Genomic DNA, 18,985 nt, shown 5'->3' on the forward strand with positions numbered 1-18,985 from the left:
ACTGAAATATGGCAAATGTAATAGAAAACAGTGGGCAAGGTGTATCATCCTGGGTGCAGTCTTCCCAAATCGAGCTCCCTCCAGTTTCTGGATTTATCCAAGCTTTGCAGGACTTCACCAGTTGCTGGTTTGGTGACTGTTATGTGATCTAGTTTATGTAAATATAATATGTTGGTCTTTCTCATGTTGTTTCTTTTTCTTATTTATTTATTTATTTATTTATTTATTTATTTATTTATTTTTGGCTGTGTTGGGTCTTCATTTCTGTGCGAGGGCTTTCTCTAGTTGCGGTGAGCGGGGGCCACTCTTCATGGCGGTGCACGGGCCTCTTCACTATCGCGGCCTCTCTTGTCGCGGAGCACAGGCTGTGGACGCGCAGGCTCAGCAGTTGTGGCTCACGAGCCCAGCCGCTCCACGGCATGTGGGATCTTCCCAGACCGGGGCTCGAACCCGTGTCCCCTGCATTAGCAGGCAGATTCTCAACCACTGCGCCACCAGGGAAGCCCCCTGGGGTGTTTCTTGTTTACAAATTTCTTTTTGTATTGAAAGAAAAATAATCAAAGCATTTTTGTCAAAAGAGTCTGCACCAGGCAAGAGGATCTGAACTATAATCTCCGTGTCACTTTTCACAAAGCAGGACCTCCTTCACCCATTTTCTCATCCTGCTCCTTCCCTTACTTCCTATTTTGGACAAGTTCTTCTGTCCTGAAAACTTGACTCCTGTCCCACCTTTAGCCAAAACAAACAAGAAGACACACATACATATTTAATTTCCGGGATGACTCTAAACCCTAAAAGACTTGCATAAAACCTGAATAAACTAGGAATTCTTTCGCCCTCATTTCCAACCCATAGCAAGGGGCTTCCACATAGAAACTCACAGTGGGAGGCTGAGAAGGGAAAGAAAGTCTATCCAGTGCACTCAGGGACTCTTCTGCTGATGCAAGAATCTGATGTCAAAGTGAACACAAGATTATCTAATAGGATGTAGACTGGATGTAATTCAACTCCATGTTTGCTGCTAGAAACCAAAGTTTTATCTGGAATTTACAAGAAGGAAGAGAGTGGGGGAGGAAAATGAGGACCTGTCTGTGTCCCGTCTCTGATTCCTTTCCCCTTTTTCCTGAACTGCAGGAGACTAGACTCCCTTGTGCTGTGGTGCCCCCATCATTGGGGTTTATTCATTAAATGGTTGATTTTGCTGTACTGGATTTTTCTTTTCTCTCCCTCCTCTTACTGTTTTCTAATGCATGTTAACCATTCTCTCCCTCCTGCTTTCTCTTCTTCCTGAAGAAGCACAATGAATGAATAAAGACTTATTGGCACTGAAAAATAAAGTAAAACAACACAAGTATAGGTGCATACAAAGCAGTACAGAGTACTGACTGCTAATGGGTACACTGTTTCTTTTTGGGGTGACAAAATATTCCAAAATTTGATAGTGGTGATGGCTGTACAGCTCTGTGACTGTACTAGAAAACACTGACTTGTGTATTTTAAAAGGGAGCATTATATGGTATGTTACCTGAATTAAGTCATAAGAAAGCTGTTGAGAGAGAGAAATAGAGGGATGGAGAATTACATTTGAAGTGTTCCAGCGCTCAGTCCTAGGCACTTTCTCTCTCTACCTGCGCTGTAGGTATTCTCACCCAATCCCATCACTTTAAATATTGTCCATGTGCCCATGACTTCTGATTTTTATCATTAGTTCTGTCTTCTCCACCTACCTCCAGCCTACCTGACATCTCCACATGGGGGTCTTACAGGCATCTCACACTTAACATAGGTAAGACAGAACTCGATTCCCCTTTCCAACCCAAATCTTCTCTTCCTCCATGCATTCCAAGCTTAGCAACGCACAACCATCTGCAAAGTTTACTGTCTGTCTCTCCAGTTAGAATGTGAACGGGAACCCTTCCGACGACGTCTTTTCCCTCCTGTGTCCTTGGAGATGACAAAGAGTAGGAGCTCAGTGAATAGTTGTTGAATGAAATAACCATGGGATTGAACGAAGTAGCGACCACCTGCCACGCAAATTTTTTAAACAATCAAACCATTAACTTGTCCCTGAATTTAAACAAGATCTTTGAGATAACTCAATTTTAACACATAAAGATAGCCATAGTTTACAAGCAGTGAAAACTACATCATTTCTATTATAGTTGTTAAAGTAAAAAGAATTTTCTCTAATAACCTCTGTGCTAGATTGCAAGAAAATTTCAATTGACAAAATCAACAGAGAGCTGAGAGACCTATTTGAATAGAACTCCCTTTTAGAATAAGAATAAAGAGCTGAAGAATACGCTGTCACCCAACAGATGGCTAAGAGCACATTTTCAGAACCTCATAAACATCCACCAGGCATGGCAGTTCCTCTTCCCTTTCCATAAACCCTACCTTGGGTCATTTCAAACCTTCTAGTAGCTCCTCCCATACTGTCCACCTCCTCTTTCCTACTCTAAGTTGCTACAGTGTTCGGTGTATGCTTACATAGGCTCAGAGGTCCATTTTCCTCCTTTTTCTGAGATAATTTTTATTGCAAGTAATAACTGATGAAAAAGACTATTTCTCCTTCAGATACTCTTCACATATTCATTTTTTATAAGTCGTAAGATCCTTGTGCTAATATTTCTATTATTTTTCTAACATTTTGTTAAACTAGTTTTGAGTTGTAAGTATATGACTTGTTAATTGAAACACTGTCAAAAGCTTACATTGAAAAAAAAATTGTTCTTTAAGTTAAACTTTGTATCCTAACCCAAACTTATACAAATTAGTGAGGTTTGTTCTTCAGCAAGCACTTGTAACCGACTTTCAAAGAATAAATAAGCTACATGAAAGTGTTTATGACAACGTATGAAAATTGTATTTCATGTTCCTTTAATTTAAAATTTACTGCAAAATAAAGCCCTTCTTTCCTTAAATTTCCATTGTTGCTTAGGTAACAATTCCAATTATTTTTTAAATCTGTTGGCCCCAAATGTTTTCTGAAATGTTTGACAAATATGTCACTTGGTAAAAAAAAATTCTCTATATATTTTTTTGTCCACAGAAACTGCCCCATTTTTCTCCAACACTTATTTTCCACATCTATAACATGGAGATAATAAAATCCACCTTCTAAGATTACCAAGTTAGCTATGAGAGCCCTCTAAAAATTATAATGCATTAAATGTTGGGTAATACTGAAATAAATATTGAACAATAGCCAGTAAAGAGTCCTTACACAAGGTACTGTGTTCACAAATGCTTAACTCCTTTATTTGCAGTAGTCATACTGTTGTTGACAGAAAATGTGTCAATCCTAGTCTCCTACTGAATTTATACATTCTCTTCATTTAAACAATTGTGATACTTCCAATCTTTTTTCTTCTAGAATATGGAAAACATATTATTAAATATACCTGTCTGGGTATCAGCACCATGTGTTTTTCTGCTCCCTGGGAACCTTTTAATTCTGTCATGATAGCACTTCCCATACCTCCTATCTCCTCCACTAGATCCATCATGGAGCCTGATTTACCAAGAGAAGTAGGGTTTGCTACCGTTTTTTTAATTTCACACACAGGAATGATATTCACGGATACATAAGTGAAAATTTACCACATAAAATACTCCCTTTTTTTTTTTTTTTTTAAGAAACTTGATACTGAAGAAATTAGCAGCTTTATGAGAAAAAATATTTCAAAGCTTGCAGGACCCACTAACAATATTTTAACCTTTCTCTGTGCGTATGACAATTTATTTCTTTAATAATGTCATTTTAGTAAGTTATCCCAAGTATAAGCGACTTATCCATGGATTTCCCATTTAGAAAAATAATTTTAAACCGGTATTTCCCAAATTGTATCCCAAGGGAAAGACGTTCTAGAAAAAAGAAAAAGGCTCTGTAGTCCAATAAATATGTGAATGCCACAATCTATATTCACCTTCTTAGAAATTCAAAATGGCCCTTGGTATCTATGGGCAATAACTTCTTCATAGCTGTATGGGTGTTGTACTACTCATTCAATTTCCTCTATGTTTAAAACATTTTATAACTTAAAAAAAAATCTGTATCTCTCTTTTTAACTGGAATTTCCCCATGCTGTTTAACCAGAGTCCATTTCTCCTCCATCTAGATATCTTCCAATAGTAGAAGTTAAGTATTTAGAAGAGTTTAGAAGTAGACTCTGGGCTCTGCATCCCCATCTACTCAAAAGAGCAGTGAGTTCTTCACCAAACAAAAGCACAACAGGTCGTAGACACCAGTGCAGAGGAGGATGGAAAGGGCGAATTCACACCTCAGGGGTTCTCAGCCACATGCAAGTTAGAGATGAAAGGTGACATCACTGTATTTCCATCGCAGGCTTCAACAACACATAGACACATAATTCAATGTGCGTGGTAAGCCTTTTCCTGCCTGTATGGCTACTAGCCAGGTTTTTTCCAGTATAAGCGCTATAGATCTGAACAGACTGATGAGCCTGAGAGCTAGAATGTTTCTGTCCTCTTCGTACAAGTAGATAAATGACTCACAGCTTTCTGAGATGAAAGGGAAGATTCAAGCTCACCACTGATACAATGGAACACCCCAGAGTTCAGATGAACGAAGTCACTTCAGGAAGCCGCTCTCTGAAATACCTTGGTAGTGTGGAACAAGCAGGAGGCTGTAACAGTCAAAATAACTGTAGGATTTTGAAGCCTTGAACAAAATTTTACAAAAGATTCTTTTCTGGAACCATAAAGGAGATAAATTGCCATCCATGTCTAATTTCAGGAGGTCTGTGGGCCATTATTTAATAACAATCGGCAATGACAGAACAATATTATACCAATTTTATTTGATAACACTGAAGCACTGAGACATCCAGTTACGTGATAAGGCCATGCAACTAGCAAGTGGAGAAGCCAGAATTTGAACCCAGAGCCTGTTACCTCACATCTTGATTCACACAGAGGAAACAGAGGGGAAGGGGGGCAGATAGAGGCATCATCTGCTTGGACTCAGCCATGTTCCCTCCCATCTTACTAACAAGCCCACTACACAGGTCATATTAATGGACTAAAAGGATCCTGTCTGTAGGCTTTATTAAATGATATTTCAAGGCACATTGTCTTTAAAAAATTGGATTTAATTTAAAATGTTGGAGCACTTTTTTTTTTCTCCAGTGGTACACCTTGCAAAATAATAGTACAACCAGGAAATTGACATTGATATAATCTACCAACCTTATTCAGATTTTTCCAGTTTTACGTGTATTCACTTGTGTATGTGTGCAAGTGCATATGTATTTAGTTCTATGCAATTTTATCATATGTAGGTATATGTATCCACCACCACAGGCAAAATACAGAACCCTTCCATCACCACAAGGAGAGACCAGCCATCCCCAATTAGTTTGCAGCAGTGAGGCTGTACTTTCGCTCAGCCTTCCACTATGACAAGAACGTAAGGAAAGCAAGTGTGTCACTGGAAATTGTCATGTGTAGCATGGACACTATACACTCTTAGTCCTCATGGAGCCATGGACAGGCAGAACCCTTTTAATTTTTTGCACCTCAAGGCTCCATGGTCTTCTGCAAGATGAGATCCCCTCTTGTATGTTACTGCAAAGTTCTTACCCTCAAATTCCAGACTCTCCTTCAAAACTCTAGAGTCAAGCCTATTTCCCCTATGTATAAATTATAACACTGGGTTGTCCAAATAGTATCTTCAATGAAGTGTGAGAACTTAATCACTCTACTTCCACTACACAAATCTCAGAGTTATATTCCGTTCCACTTCATCCAGTAAATGAGAGCAACAGAAGTTATTTGCCAGATTTGGTGATCTAAACTCATCCTTTGACTAGCTATTCAGGAATTACCTCCTGGCCAGCCCATATAATCTTCTTCATATAGACTGGCTACAAATGTTTTAGGATATATATAAAAAATATATCCCAAACTGTGGTAGCCAAGCAAGGTCTCTTGGCAGATGTAACCTTGATCTTGGGGATAAAGAGGAAAAAGGGCTTTGAACTTCTTTATCGACAACCTGGCAGGAATTTGCCAGGCTGTAGGCTCCCCGGAAGTGGAGGTCGGCCTTATTGACTGCTGTTCCCCACACGCATATCAGGACCATGGCAAGCAATGGCCCAAAATAAACATCTCCTGAGGGAGTGACCAGAAACATGGACAGCAAACCCAAAGAAAATCATTATTTCAGAGATTCGACTAGGCTGGAAGGTTGGCTCTAAGGGTCTCTAAGTATTCTCAAATATTTCAGAAAGTCTAATGGAAACCATGCCTTTACCTTCATAGAGATGGGACAATTAAAGGTCAAGTTTCCTCAGCTTTAGCAGACATTGTATCAAGCCATGGTACAAGACTGGTTGTCGTGTGCAGACCAGAAGTTCGGACTGCGCACACTGTAGTGGGGAGAGAAAGGCTCCACTCCTCTTCCCTTTGAGCACCCGTGAGCAGGACGACAGGGTAATGTGACCAGGACAGATTTACTAATGAATAGGCTCTGGGGGCTCTCAGAGGTCAAGGACATCCCAGCTGTAGCTCCCTGGCTCCTCCTCACTAAGCTCAGGTGAGGGGATTCCAGGCAGGGCTGACTTCTCGCTTTTCCTCCTTTTCTAACCCTTGTGCTATGGGGCACTGCAGCCTCAACCAGAAGTAAAATCTGGTGGAGGAGGAGAGGCCCTAGTTAAGGGCTGAGTATAAACTACGTCTTCCAGGCCAGTTTACCAGGCACACCAAGCCAGAGATGAAGGGAACTCGGTTCACAATGAAATGGGGCTCATTTGCCATTTTCTATCGTCCTCTGAGCACACGTGTCCCTTGGGAACTGCACAGGGAGGGGGACTGACCTGGACAGGATTCACAGAGGGTCCTGCCCACCTCCCACAGCCGGAAATGAGACCACCTCTCCCTGAGGTACTTTAGGGAGGAAGAGCATTCCAAAAATAGAAGTTGATAAACAGTGAGTGGTAGATGACTTCAGGAAACTGTGATTTTTCTCACCACAACTCTAAGGGAGTGAACTAACTGCAGATCTTTCCAGGCACAAAGGACTAACCCAGCAGGGAGGGCGAGAACTTGGGGCTTGGCAGACCAGGATGCTAATCCTGGTCCCACCTAAATTGCTAAGCAGCCCTAGCCAGACAAGGCATTTCACCTTCCCCAGTCCCGGTGTACTGAGCAGTTGAAAGAGGGTGTTGGGTTACCAGATAATCTCTGTTTCCCTTCCAAGTCTGGCAGTGAATGACAACTTTGCCTGGTTATCAGAAGCACATGCCTTCCCCTCGAGCCAAAGCAGACCATTTGCAACACACATACTTATCAGCAAACGGGAATTCAGTGCTTGCTGCAGGGTCCCTGCCAAAGGCTTCTTAAAGCCATCTGATAGCCCAGAGACGGTCTAATAGATGTGCTAACCACCCCAAACAGCTGGCACACAGGAAACAGATTCCTCTCCGTTAATATTTATTAAGCACTGAAGGTGGGCACTTTGACATATATTATCTTACTTTAAAACCTTTCTCCCCTTGGACTTCCCTGGTGGCGCAGTGGTTAAGAATCCGCCTGCCAATGCACGGGACGTGGGTTCGAGCCCTGGTCCAGGAAGCTCTCACATGCCTCACGGAGCAACTAAGCCCGTGCGCCACAGCTACTGAGCCCATGTGCCACAACTACTGAAGCCTGCGTGCCTAGGGCCCACGCTCCGCAACAAGAGAAGCCACTGCAATGAGAGGCCCGCGCACCGCAAAGAAGAGTAGCCCCGCTCACCACAACCAGAGGAAGCCCGCACGCAGCAACGAAGACCCAATGCAGCCAAAGTAAATAAATAAATTTATTAAAAAATTTAAAAATTACAAAAAAACAAACTTTCTTCCCAGCTTTCCAATAGATGAACTCTTTTTTTTTTTTTTTTTTTTTTTTTTTTTCTGTGGTATGCAGGCCTCTCACTGCTGTGGCCTCTCCCGTTGCAGAGCACAGGCTCCAGACACCCAGGCTCAGCGGCCATGGCTCATGGGCCCAGCCACTCCACGGCATGTGGGATCTTCCCGGACCGGGGCACGAACCCGTGTCCCCTGCATCGGCAGGCGGATTCACAACCACTGAGCCACCAGGGAAGCCCATAGATGAACTCTTGATAGAACTAATAGGGGTCTTTCAGGTCCAGGTTTCTCCTAACCTTATTTTCACACTACATTATCAATCCCTTCAGACACTCCGGCTCTTGTCCGTAACTAATACACAGCATCACAGAGCACAGTCCTGAGCCTAGTTATCTCAGCCCCCTACTGTTTTGCCTTCATTGAGTAGCAACTTATTTTAGAATCCTTCCTCCATTTGACAGTGTCCTTGTATTTTATTTATTTATTTTTAAAACTTTATTATTAAGCTCTGGTTGGAGATATTATTTACCTGGTGTTCCTCATTCAAGGGCCCAGGAGGCTAGTTTTTTTGTTTTTTGGGGGTGTGTGGAATCTTACCACTGCCCATAAATATGTAAGCTTCTTTGATCAGAAATTGAAAACTGTGTAATACAAAGTTTATCTTCTTGTCTCATTTAAAGCCCAAATTAGGGGCCACTACAGTAATCAAGCATCTCAGATACTTAGTAGCATCTATTCCTCTATTTCCTCAGCCTTCCCAAATACTCCTGGATATAAATGGGCATAAACATCACAAATAAATAGAGGGAGATTAAAAGCACAGGCTATGGATGTGAACCAGGGCTCTGCTTGTGACCATACAGCCTCAGGTGTGCTAATTCACGTCCCAGTCAGTATACTCAGCTGGAGAATACTGATTCCCAAATCATAATTTCTCAGGAGATCCTCCTTCATAGAAAGCATTTAGTGCAGTTCTTGGCTTGTAAGTGTTCAGCAAATATTCATTCATATTAGCATTACCTTGGAACCCAAGTTGTCCTGCGTTTCATTCCCATTCTTTTAATGATTTTATTGATTCCTCTTTGTTTTCTCCAATCCACTGACCCCTGACTTTTTCACCAGCCCATGGCCCCTTCCTGTCCTTACTTTTCTTAGATCCCATAGTCCATCGTTATAGTCACAGCAGGGCCAACGTCGTCAACAGTGTGTTCTCTCTCTTGTCATTGCTCACCCACCTGGCTAAACTGCACGTCTGCTGAATCCAGCTCTCTGCTTCGTCTCCAAGAGACAGCGAAGTGTAAGGCCTAATGGTACTAGCTCTGGAGTGAGACTGCCCAGGGCTCAAAACCTTGCTCTGCCACCTAACACCTGTGTATCTTTAAGTAAACCGCTTATCACTCCAGTAAAATGAGGATGATATAATAATGCCTGACTCAGGGACATGTAATGAAGTTTAAATGAGACTGTACACTTAGACGTGCACTAGCATAGTAATTAAATAACTTAATAAACATTAGCTAGCATTCTGTTTGTTATTCTCACTCTATGCTTGAGCCAATGGAATGAAGGTGGAGAAAATCACATACCCAGGCAGACTGCTTACACTGTTCAGGTAGAACCACAAACATCAGATGGGCCCTTGATACTGTCTAGCAACTCTTATTTGATTTCCCTAGTACATTTGCTCTCCCACTCTCCCACAACACTATCTCCTGGCTTTAGCTCTTATCCCAAATCTCTTTTGCTCTCAGCTGATGGCCTTCCCTCCTGCTGCAGGGGGAAGACAGAAACCACCAGGTGAATACTACTTCATCTGACCACCATCCAATATACAACTACCCATATCTGGACTTACTTTCTCTACCTTCTCCCCAATTCAATGGAAGAAGGGTCTTTGCTTCTGTCAAAGACCAATCCCTATACTTGGGTTCCAGGTCCCCTGCCCAATGACTTTTCTAAGGACCTTCCTCCTGAACTTATCCCTCTTTTCTCTGCATCTTCGGTTCCTCCCCAAGGTAACCTTCAACGATCCTCACTTCTTGGTATTCATGCCCTTGCATATCTCCCCCTCCCTTAAGTGTGGGTGGAACCCATGATTCACTTCTAACCAAGAGAATATGGCAAAGATGCTGGAGTACTGCTCCTGTGATTACAGTGCCTTATATGAGTCTCCATCTCGCCAGCAGACAGGGGCTAAGACTCTCCTTGCTGACTTGATGCAGTAAGAGGCCCTGTTGAGGAAACCATGTAATAAAGTACTGCAGGAGTAGAGGTGGGGTGGGGGAGAGGGGTTTGGGGAGAGGGGCTCTAGGAGCTGAGGGCAGCCTACAGGTAACAGGCAGCAAGAAGCTGGATGCTCACACCTACAGATGCAAGGGAATGAATTCTGCTAACAACCTGAGGGAGCTTAGAAGTGAATTCTTCCCCAGTCAAGTCTCCCAAAGAGATCACAGCCCACCCAACATTTTGACTGCGGCCCTGTGAGACTCATCAGAAGACCCAGCCAAGCCTGGCCCTGACTCCTAACCCACAGATACCGGGAGAATGGTTGTGAGCCAAAAAGTTTTGTGGTACTTTGTTACACAGCAACAGAAAACAAATACACTTCCTACATACACAACAGATCATTCCCAACATGCTGTAGTCACTACATTAGAGTCTACAGTATCCTATCTTAAAAAAAATCTAAACCATATGCTCTCTCTCCCCCTTCTCTCTATTCTCCTTTCCAACAAAAGAGTTTTTCACTATGTCCTTGCCTCTACTCACCGCTCAGCCCACTTGGGTCGCATCCCTGACTTCACATTCTTTGGTTACGGATACCCATACGTTCCATATTATCTAATCCAAGTGAACATGTCTCTGTCCTTATCTTACTCATATCCCAGTGGTATTCAACACAGTTCATTACTCCCTACTTTTGGAACTAAATGGACTTTCCATTTTCTAGTTTTCCTTTGACATGTTTGGCTGCTGCTTCTCAATCGTCTTTGCTGGCTTCTCCTCCCACACCCAAACTTAAACAGTGCTGCGCCCCAGAGTCTGGCCCAAGGCTGTCCTTTGGCCTGCTGCACTCTCTTTCTCATCCCCAGCTTTAAATGACATCAACACATCTCCCAAATTTCTCTCTCTAGCCATGGCCCCTCCCCTCAGCTCCACACCTTACAGCCATCCACCTCGCTGAAGTTTCCATGCCGGTGTCTAAGCGTTATCTCGGACTTAACGTGCCCCAAACAGAAGACTTGATTTTTCTCTTCGCAAAAATCTGGTGTTCTCCCAGTTTTCCCAATCTCAGCAAATGGCACATTTGGCCAACCTTTACACTGGGGCCTCATCCTGCATTCCCTTCTTTCTGTCACCCTCCCCACCCACCACCACGTAATCCATCGGCAAGTTATTGCAGGTGGATCTTCACAATCGATCCTGAATTCGTTCCCTCCTCTCTAACTCCACTCCTTTTCCAAACTGCCCTTGCCTCCCATGTGGACGTCAACGATCGCCATCTAACTGGACCCCTGCTCCTCCCTGCTGTCCTCTATACTCCACACAGCATGACCTTATTAAAAATACAAACCATTTCGTATGTTTAAAACTTTCCAAAGACTTCTTACTCTACTTTGAAAAGGTCCACCAGGCTCTATGTCGCTGGCCTTTACCTGCCTCCCTGACTTATCTCCAGCAAATTCCAGACATACTTATCCTCTTCTCCTCCCCACCTCAAGACTTTTGCAATTGTTATTCTGGAAAGATCTTCCCAAGTTGCATGTCTCAAATCTCAGATCAAATGTCCCCTCCTCAGAGAGGCCTTCTCCCTACAAGCTGTCTCCTTCCTCCTAGACACTGAGATATCATTATTTCCCTCATGGCATGCATCACAATCTCAAGCACTATGCTTATTTATTTGTCTGTTTAGCTGCTTGTTGCTCTGGCTTCTCTTGCTGGATGTGGGCTTCTGGAAGGTGCTTACTGCTGTGTTCTAGAACAGTACCTGGCACATATTAGGTGCTCGATAAATATGTGAATAAATGAATGCTTAAATATATATAAGATATTGACATTAATAGATGCATTAAAATAAGATGATACTATTTTATGCATCAGAAAAACCTCTTCAGTATAAAAACTATACCTCAAACTACTCAATATATAAATTCTTGAAAACTTATGGGCAAACCGTAACAATATAAAATGAAGCCCCTTTTGAAAGAATTAAGCAGAAATTTGCTCAGGGATGTGAAAAATCTTTTCTGATAGTATGAATGATCACACCCTAGTTCTTTTGTTTTTATAGATTTGATTTTTTTTTCTACATTGAGTTTGCTTTGATCACGGACCATAAATTATAATCAATTTTTCTATCACAAACTGTGCAACCACTGTCCAAAACACAAGACATCTTTTCAGTATTTCTGGACAAAAATGCTAAAGGAGTCACTACTTTTGTTCCTCAATGTCACTGATGTCATGTGATTTAATTCCAAACCCAGCTATATCCTGTAGCCATACAATGCAGGCTTTTTATTAGACCATGGTAATGATGGTGGTCATGGTCTGCATTCCAACAAGCAACTGTCAAAAACTATCATCCCAAATGACTACTTGCTGGAAATTTCTCACTCCCAGAGCTGGTATTTCCAGGGTGGTCTAGGAAAGAAATCTGTGCCCATGTCTACTCTGGGGCTATTCTAAATGCTGATGTTTAACATTTCCTTGGAACTGCAATTTCATGCTTTGAGGAGCTGACTTTTTTCTGCAAGCCCCTGAAGTTTTGGTTTTTTTTTCATAGTCTCTAACTAGTAAACTCATTTGTTTATGTGTTTTTCTTCCTGAAATACCAATATCTTCTGAAAACTCCTATCAATAGTTTTATCCAGTTGATTTTAAGCACCACTCTTCAGCAAAATCACTCACTCCACTGCTTCCCACTTGCTGCCCTCAAAACTTCTTAGCAACATACACTGTGCATGAACCTCAACGTGGTTTGCTTTGGCCAATCACATGCCTGAAAGCCCAGCCAGTCAGTTGTGTAATAATAAAGCCCTTATCTCCTGAAGATACACAAACGGAAAGATCTCTCGGTGCTTCAGTACACAAGGGCCTTTGCTTGAATTCTCAGCAGAAACTCAAGTCTATTTTAAATGGCAAATTCCCCCCACTTTCTCTGGTTTCCTATTTTTTTCCCATTTGCTACGTTGAGGAGGGGAAAAAAAACCCCAACGCTAAACAATGTCGAGTTTTAAGCCCCGGGTGCGGGGTGGGCGGGGCGGCATTGCCAAAAGCTGCCAGCAAAATGCATGTATACACCGGGACTTGGTTTTTTGCTGTTCTGGGTTTACCGGTTCCCTCACAGGCGCTTTTGACGGAAACTCATGCACAATTGTTCTTGGAGGCAGGAGGGGTTGAGAGATTGACAACAGAAGCTGTTTGCTAGTTCCTATGAGCTTGACTAATCCTCAGAATAAGGGGAAGGGGGCCACTCGTGCTTCCTCGGGGAGGACTACGACCTCACTGCCTCCCTACCTCGCCCGTCCCCACCGGGCGCAGACCGGCGCCTACCTCGTCCCATCGCCAAGTTGCCCGCCTCGCTCGGGAGAAGCGCCCTTTGCCCGCACCCACATCAGACAGCACGCCCGCCTCGGCCTTGGAAGAAAGTGGGAGCGGCCGCCCGGTGAAGGTGCTGGGGCCCGAGCGGTGAGCTCATCAGCCCCCTAGCTCTGCCCGCGCGGCCGCCTGAGCCGCCGGACACACCCCTCCCGGCCCGGCCTCTGCGGTCCCCGGTACCGGCCTCAGCCCGCGCCGCGCCCCCGGGCCCGTCCCCTCACCGCGCCGGAGGGTCCCGCGCGCACTCGTCCCCGCAACCCGCACGCACCTTCAGTGCTCCCCGGCCCGGGCCCTTGGGGAGCTGGCGGCCGGGGCCGAGGGCCACGAAGCGCTCCTCGCCGTCCTCGTCGTCGTCGTCGCCGTCCACAACCTCGACGACCACCTCCTCGTCCTCGTCCTCCTCGTCGTCATCCTCCTCCTCCGCGCCCCCTCGGGGCTTCGCCTGCACCCGCCCGAGCCCCCTCCGCCGCCTGCTCCCGCCCTCTTCGTCCTCGTCTTCCTCCCCTAGAAGCAGCAGCACCGGAGACGAGGCGGCGGCGGCCCCGTTGGCCCGAGGGGGGCCGGTCCCGGCGCTGCGCGGCGGCGGCAGTGGCGGCCTCCAGCTCTCCCGGGCCGGGGCCGGGGCCGGGGCTGGGGCGGGGGGCGGGAGCCCGGGCAGCGCGCCTTCCCGGGCGGGCGCGGGGCCTGGCGGCTGCAGCGCAGCGTTCCCCCGGCGGCTGCCCAGGCTGGAGCGCTTGGCTAGACGCCGCGCCTGCATGCCTGACCGCGGGCTGCCTGCCGCCGCGCCGAGCCGGAGTTTGTCACCTCCCCCCTCGTCCTTCTCCTCCTCCTCTTCCTCCCCGGGCGGCCGCTGTGGTAGCAGGCGCCCGGGGCGCGGGGCTGTGGGGGGCTGCGGGAGCCGCCTCCCCGGGCCGCCGGTTGCCACTGGCTGCAGAGGCGCGGGCGCCGCCTTCGCTGGACCGGCCCGTGGGGACGCCGGCGGCCGGCGGCTACGGCGGGGCGGCGCGGCGGCCGCGGGCGGGGGTGGGTGTGAGCGAGCGGCGCGCTGCCGCCGCCGCCGTCGCCGCCGCCCCGGAGCCGCGGGCCGCGCTGCGCTCCATGCGGCCGGCGACCGGGCCCGCGCGCTCCGGGCCTACAGCTGCCGTGCCCCGGCGCGAGCTGTCTGTGTTGTGTATTTTCCACTACCGCCCCCCTCTTCGCGAGCCATTCCTCGCAGCCCTCCGGTTGCCCCGCGCAGACAAAACCCGGACTGGATTTATTTTTCCATCCCACAGCCTCCGAAAAGCGGGTGCTTCCGAACAGTCGGCCCAGCCACGAGGGCCCACGCTAACCCGTGGCTGCTTATCCCCTTTGGAGGGAGGAGGATCGACTTGGCTGGAAGTAAGGTTGGCGGTCAAAGTCAGACTTTTGAAGCAAGAGATTTGCCGCAAGTCATTTAATGGTCTCTGCCGGGCAAGGCGACTACTCTTGAGCTTATATGAAATCGGGGAAGGTGTACCAACCCGAGATTTGGCGTTAATTCCTAACCTGAATCATCAGACTCCTTTGGATTGTTGAGGTACTGTTTCAGGACATTGCCAGCCAATCTCTCCGTCTCCTTAAACACACCATTCTAGGCCCTTCCTATTGAGCTCTCTTGGCGCTGTGCTAAGTCTTGCAGCTTTTATTTCTGCATTTTTACCTTGAGTGCCTGGTTATAAGGCTAAATTTCAAGAAGCCTTCGGTTCTAACCATTCAATGTGTAGACTACCGCCCGGGCCTTTGGAGAAACAAACCGGGGCGAGGGTTCAAGATTACTTGAGTTTGTTATTGTAAAAATTAATACGAAGTAAGATCAAGTGTGGAAACCAAACACTTAACCAGTTTGCCACATAACTAATGGCACTGTCACTTTCTAAGGATTTTTAGGTGTGACAAAAGTCATTTGCTACTGCTTGGGGTTAGGCTGTATGGTAAGCCGTGTCCCTTACATTCAAATCATAAGCCAAATTCCACCTCTGTAGCTGAGAGCTCGGGAGGATCTCACTCACCACACACTCTGGCAGGTGCCTCCATGAGGCCAGTGTAAAAGATGACCTCACCCTCAGCTCCCTTTCATGGTAATTACTGTAGGAGATTTAACATCATGTGCCCTGTTAGACACTTGAAAGCAGCTTATTAAATGCTCACTTATGGTCTCCTCCAACTGTTGAACTTTTCCACTGGGATGATGACAAAAATTCTAAAATGAACTTTTTCTTCTTCCTGAATCAAAGTAGCTTCTTGATAGACCTATTTCAAGTAACGACACTCTCATTATAATCATTCAGGCCCAAAATAGCAGTGTCATGTTCACTCCCTTCTCTACCTTATTCCTAGAGGCAGTTGCCCACAAGTCCAATCCATTGTTCTTTCTGAAATGCCTCTTGAATCCACCCCTTCCTTTCCATTCCCAAAGCTCCTACAGAGTTCATGACCACAAAAGTTAAAGTTTCTAACAAGCTTTCTACACCCAGTTTCTCAATAACACACCCTGCCCTGACCCCCTCCAACCATCAGCACCAGATTCATCTTCCCCAAACTTCATTCAGATCAAGGCATTTTCAGGTTGAACTTTCCATTTGTCAACATTTCATTAGAGAATTCAGAGACAGAAAAGAACATGGTCTGAGCATTTTAAGAGATGGTTATGTTTGATCAAAGCATGGAACAGCAGGGGTCAGCCAAGAAGTAAACTAATCAGTATCAGTGAGTGTTTGTGAAGAATGAAGGTCACTGAAATGATTTCATTTCAATTGCAAGAAATTTACCTTGGTCCATCTGAGGGATGATTTTAGAAGAACGCAGCAGGGTCTTTCTCTGACCAGGAAGAATAAAGATCAGAGGCAAGACGTTGGCTAATAGGTACAGGGAGGCTGGTGGAGAAGAACAAAGGTGAGACAAGTGGGCTAATGGTTAAACACGTGGTCTCAGGAGCCAGAGTACCCGGATCTGAATCCCAGTTCTGGATTTACCAGCTATATGCCTTTACTCACCCTCTCTGTGCCTCAGTTTCCTCATCTGTAAAATGGGGATAATAGTAGAACCTTCCTAATAGTAAAGTTGTTTTGTAGGATAATTAGTTAATATGTGTAATCATCTTAGAAGAGTGCCTGGCACAAGGAAGATCTATATAAGGGCTTGTTACATTAAATGTATTGATGGTGGTGTATAAACAAGGTATTTGGGGGTGCTGTCAAAGAATAACAAGGTCGCTCTCTTTTAGCAAGCTCAGAACTGTCAGTGACTACAAGAACCTCCATTTAAAGCCCAACTCCATCTTATCAAGGGGCTATGGGCAGGCCAAAGGTAAGCTTTTTATGTCTAAAACTGTCATAGATGATGGAAAGTAAGTGTTTTCCTGAAAACTGAGAGGAAAGACAGAGTAAAGTGAGTTCCTGATTGGTGTTTGTGGTTTAGTGGAAGAGGTACTAATTTACACCATTGTACTTTCTTTCAGAATTGCTACATGTACTTTGAAATCAACTTGTTCTTTCTCTCAGGCCACCTCAGTGGAGCCCACACACATCCATTCCCTGGCTTCACTGGGCCTAAGAGGCTGCCCTCTGAGCAGGAGAAAAAGACTGACCTTGATATTGGGACCACTAAGTTAAGGCTAATGTCACAAAAGAGGTTTGGTGCAAGCTGGGCTTTGAGAGAAGAAAAGGATCTAGATGGGCAGGGAGACCAGTATTATCCAGGCAAATTCAGGCCACTGCAGACCAACCTCATGAAATCAGAGCACATATAGCAAGAAACTCAAATTACCTGATTCATCAGGAATCAAGAAATATGTCATTACATGGGCTCATGGAGCACGGCTCATGGCACTCATGGCTCAGAAGTCAAGAAATATCTCGTGATGTCAGGCACATGGGGAGGAGCCGGTGCTGCTTCCCTCTCCTCTGTTTCCCAAACATAACATATTTTTACTTCTAGTACTGGGAACACTTGTCAATGAGGATGAGGTGTGCCTCTAAGTCATGGGACACAGAAGGCACGTCTTCCAGAGAATCTGGTTTAACATCATTTAAAATACGCCACCGGGCTTCCCTGGTGGCGCAGTGGTTGAGAGTCCACCTGCCGATGCAGGGGATACAGGTTCGTGCCTCGGTCCGGGAAGATCCCACATGCCGCGGAGCGGCTGGGCCCGTGAGCCACGGCCGCTGAGCCTGTGCGTCCGGAGCCTGTGCTCTGCAATGGGAGAGGCCGCAACAGTGAGAGGCCCGCGTACCGCAAAAGAAACCAAAAACAAACCACTCCACCATTCATTCAATATGTATTTATTGAGCCCTGGTAAATGCCAGGCATTGTTCTTGGCACTGGTGTGCAGCAGCAAACAAAATAACCCTCACTGGGAGGAGAGTAGACAACCACCAAAGAATATAAGTGAACTCTATGATTTCATAGATGCCATAAGCGCTATAGAGAAAAATAAAGCAGAAGAGGGTGTGGAGAGTGCTGGAAGTTTAATATAAAGAAGTAAATATTTATATTTAATATTTAATATATTTAGTTTCTTATTTGTAATTTATTATATTTATTGATAATGATCTATAATTATATTTATTAAAATTTCTCAAATATATAATATTTCATATTATATTTAATACAAATAAATATATTAAAACAAACCTAAGAACAGTACGGATCATAATGTAAAAGTTGATTGAAACTTGCAGCAGCGGGCCGTTTCAAGCATTACAATGAACTCTTTTTCCCTTGGATAGGATCAGTTCTCCTCTGCATCCTGCGTGCTTTGGCTGAACAGTTCGAGAAGCACTGATGAGGAAGACAGGATGGGCTTTGAAGTAAATGCCACCTCACAACCATAGAGTAACTGCCTGCCTCGTGCCTGGTTTCTTCTGATCCTAAATGATTCTTAAACCTTTGAATTCTGAGCCCCAAAGATACCCAAAGCATTTTTTTTTTTTACATGTACTAAGAAACTGTACCAAAAAAATCAGGCTCAATTTAACATTTTGTTCAATTTTTAAAAATTCAAGAGTCAGAAAAAGAATAATCACACTCCCCAAATCATCAAGGATAACCATAACCAGGGCAGAAATATAACAAATGTCTACCCTCCCACAAGAGCTCATTTATGTCCTTGAGAACCTTAAATAGATGGATTCCTTGAGAGTGGCAGCTCCTTTCAAAAATTATTTTAGGGCTTCCCTGGTGGCGCAGTGGTTGAGAGTCCGCCTGCCGATGCAGGGGAAGCGGGTTCGTTCCCCGGTCCGGGAAGATTCCACGTGCCGCAGAGCGGCTGGGCCCGTGAGCCTTGGCCGCTGAGCCTGCGTGTCCGAAAAAAAATTATTTTAAATCTAAAAGTAAAAATTTGCCCTTTAAACAAGTTATAAAAGTAAGGTTAAGTTAGTTTTTCCACACTTCTGGGAAACTTAAAAATGATTTCAGATGATGACTGTCATCCCACCGTATGAAAAATAGATTAAGGTTTAGAGAATCACTCAGCTAGTACACCCTTCAGGCTG

The 18,985-nt window shown here is 45.1% G+C and overlaps 1 protein-coding gene across 1 annotated transcript in view; it reads right to left on the minus strand.

The window, feature by feature from the left end:
• The window catches only part of ZNF704 (zinc finger protein 704), a 229,308-nt gene extending 214,887 nt beyond the window's left edge, over positions 1 to 14,421 (minus strand). Inside the window, exon 1 of the mRNA XM_059042559.2 lies at positions 13,741 to 14,421. Coding sequence (XP_058898542.1) covers positions 13,741 to 14,229 — 489 coding nt within the window. The 5' untranslated portion in view covers positions 14,230 to 14,421. The remainder of the gene's footprint in view (positions 1 to 13,740) is intronic.
• Positions 14,422 to 18,985: the final 4,564 nt, after the last annotated feature.

The sequence above is a fragment of the Kogia breviceps genome, chromosome 17, assembly GCF_026419965.1.
Source record: "Kogia breviceps isolate mKogBre1 chromosome 17, mKogBre1 haplotype 1, whole genome shotgun sequence".
NCBI lineage: Eukaryota > Metazoa > Chordata > Mammalia > Artiodactyla > Physeteridae > Kogia > Kogia breviceps.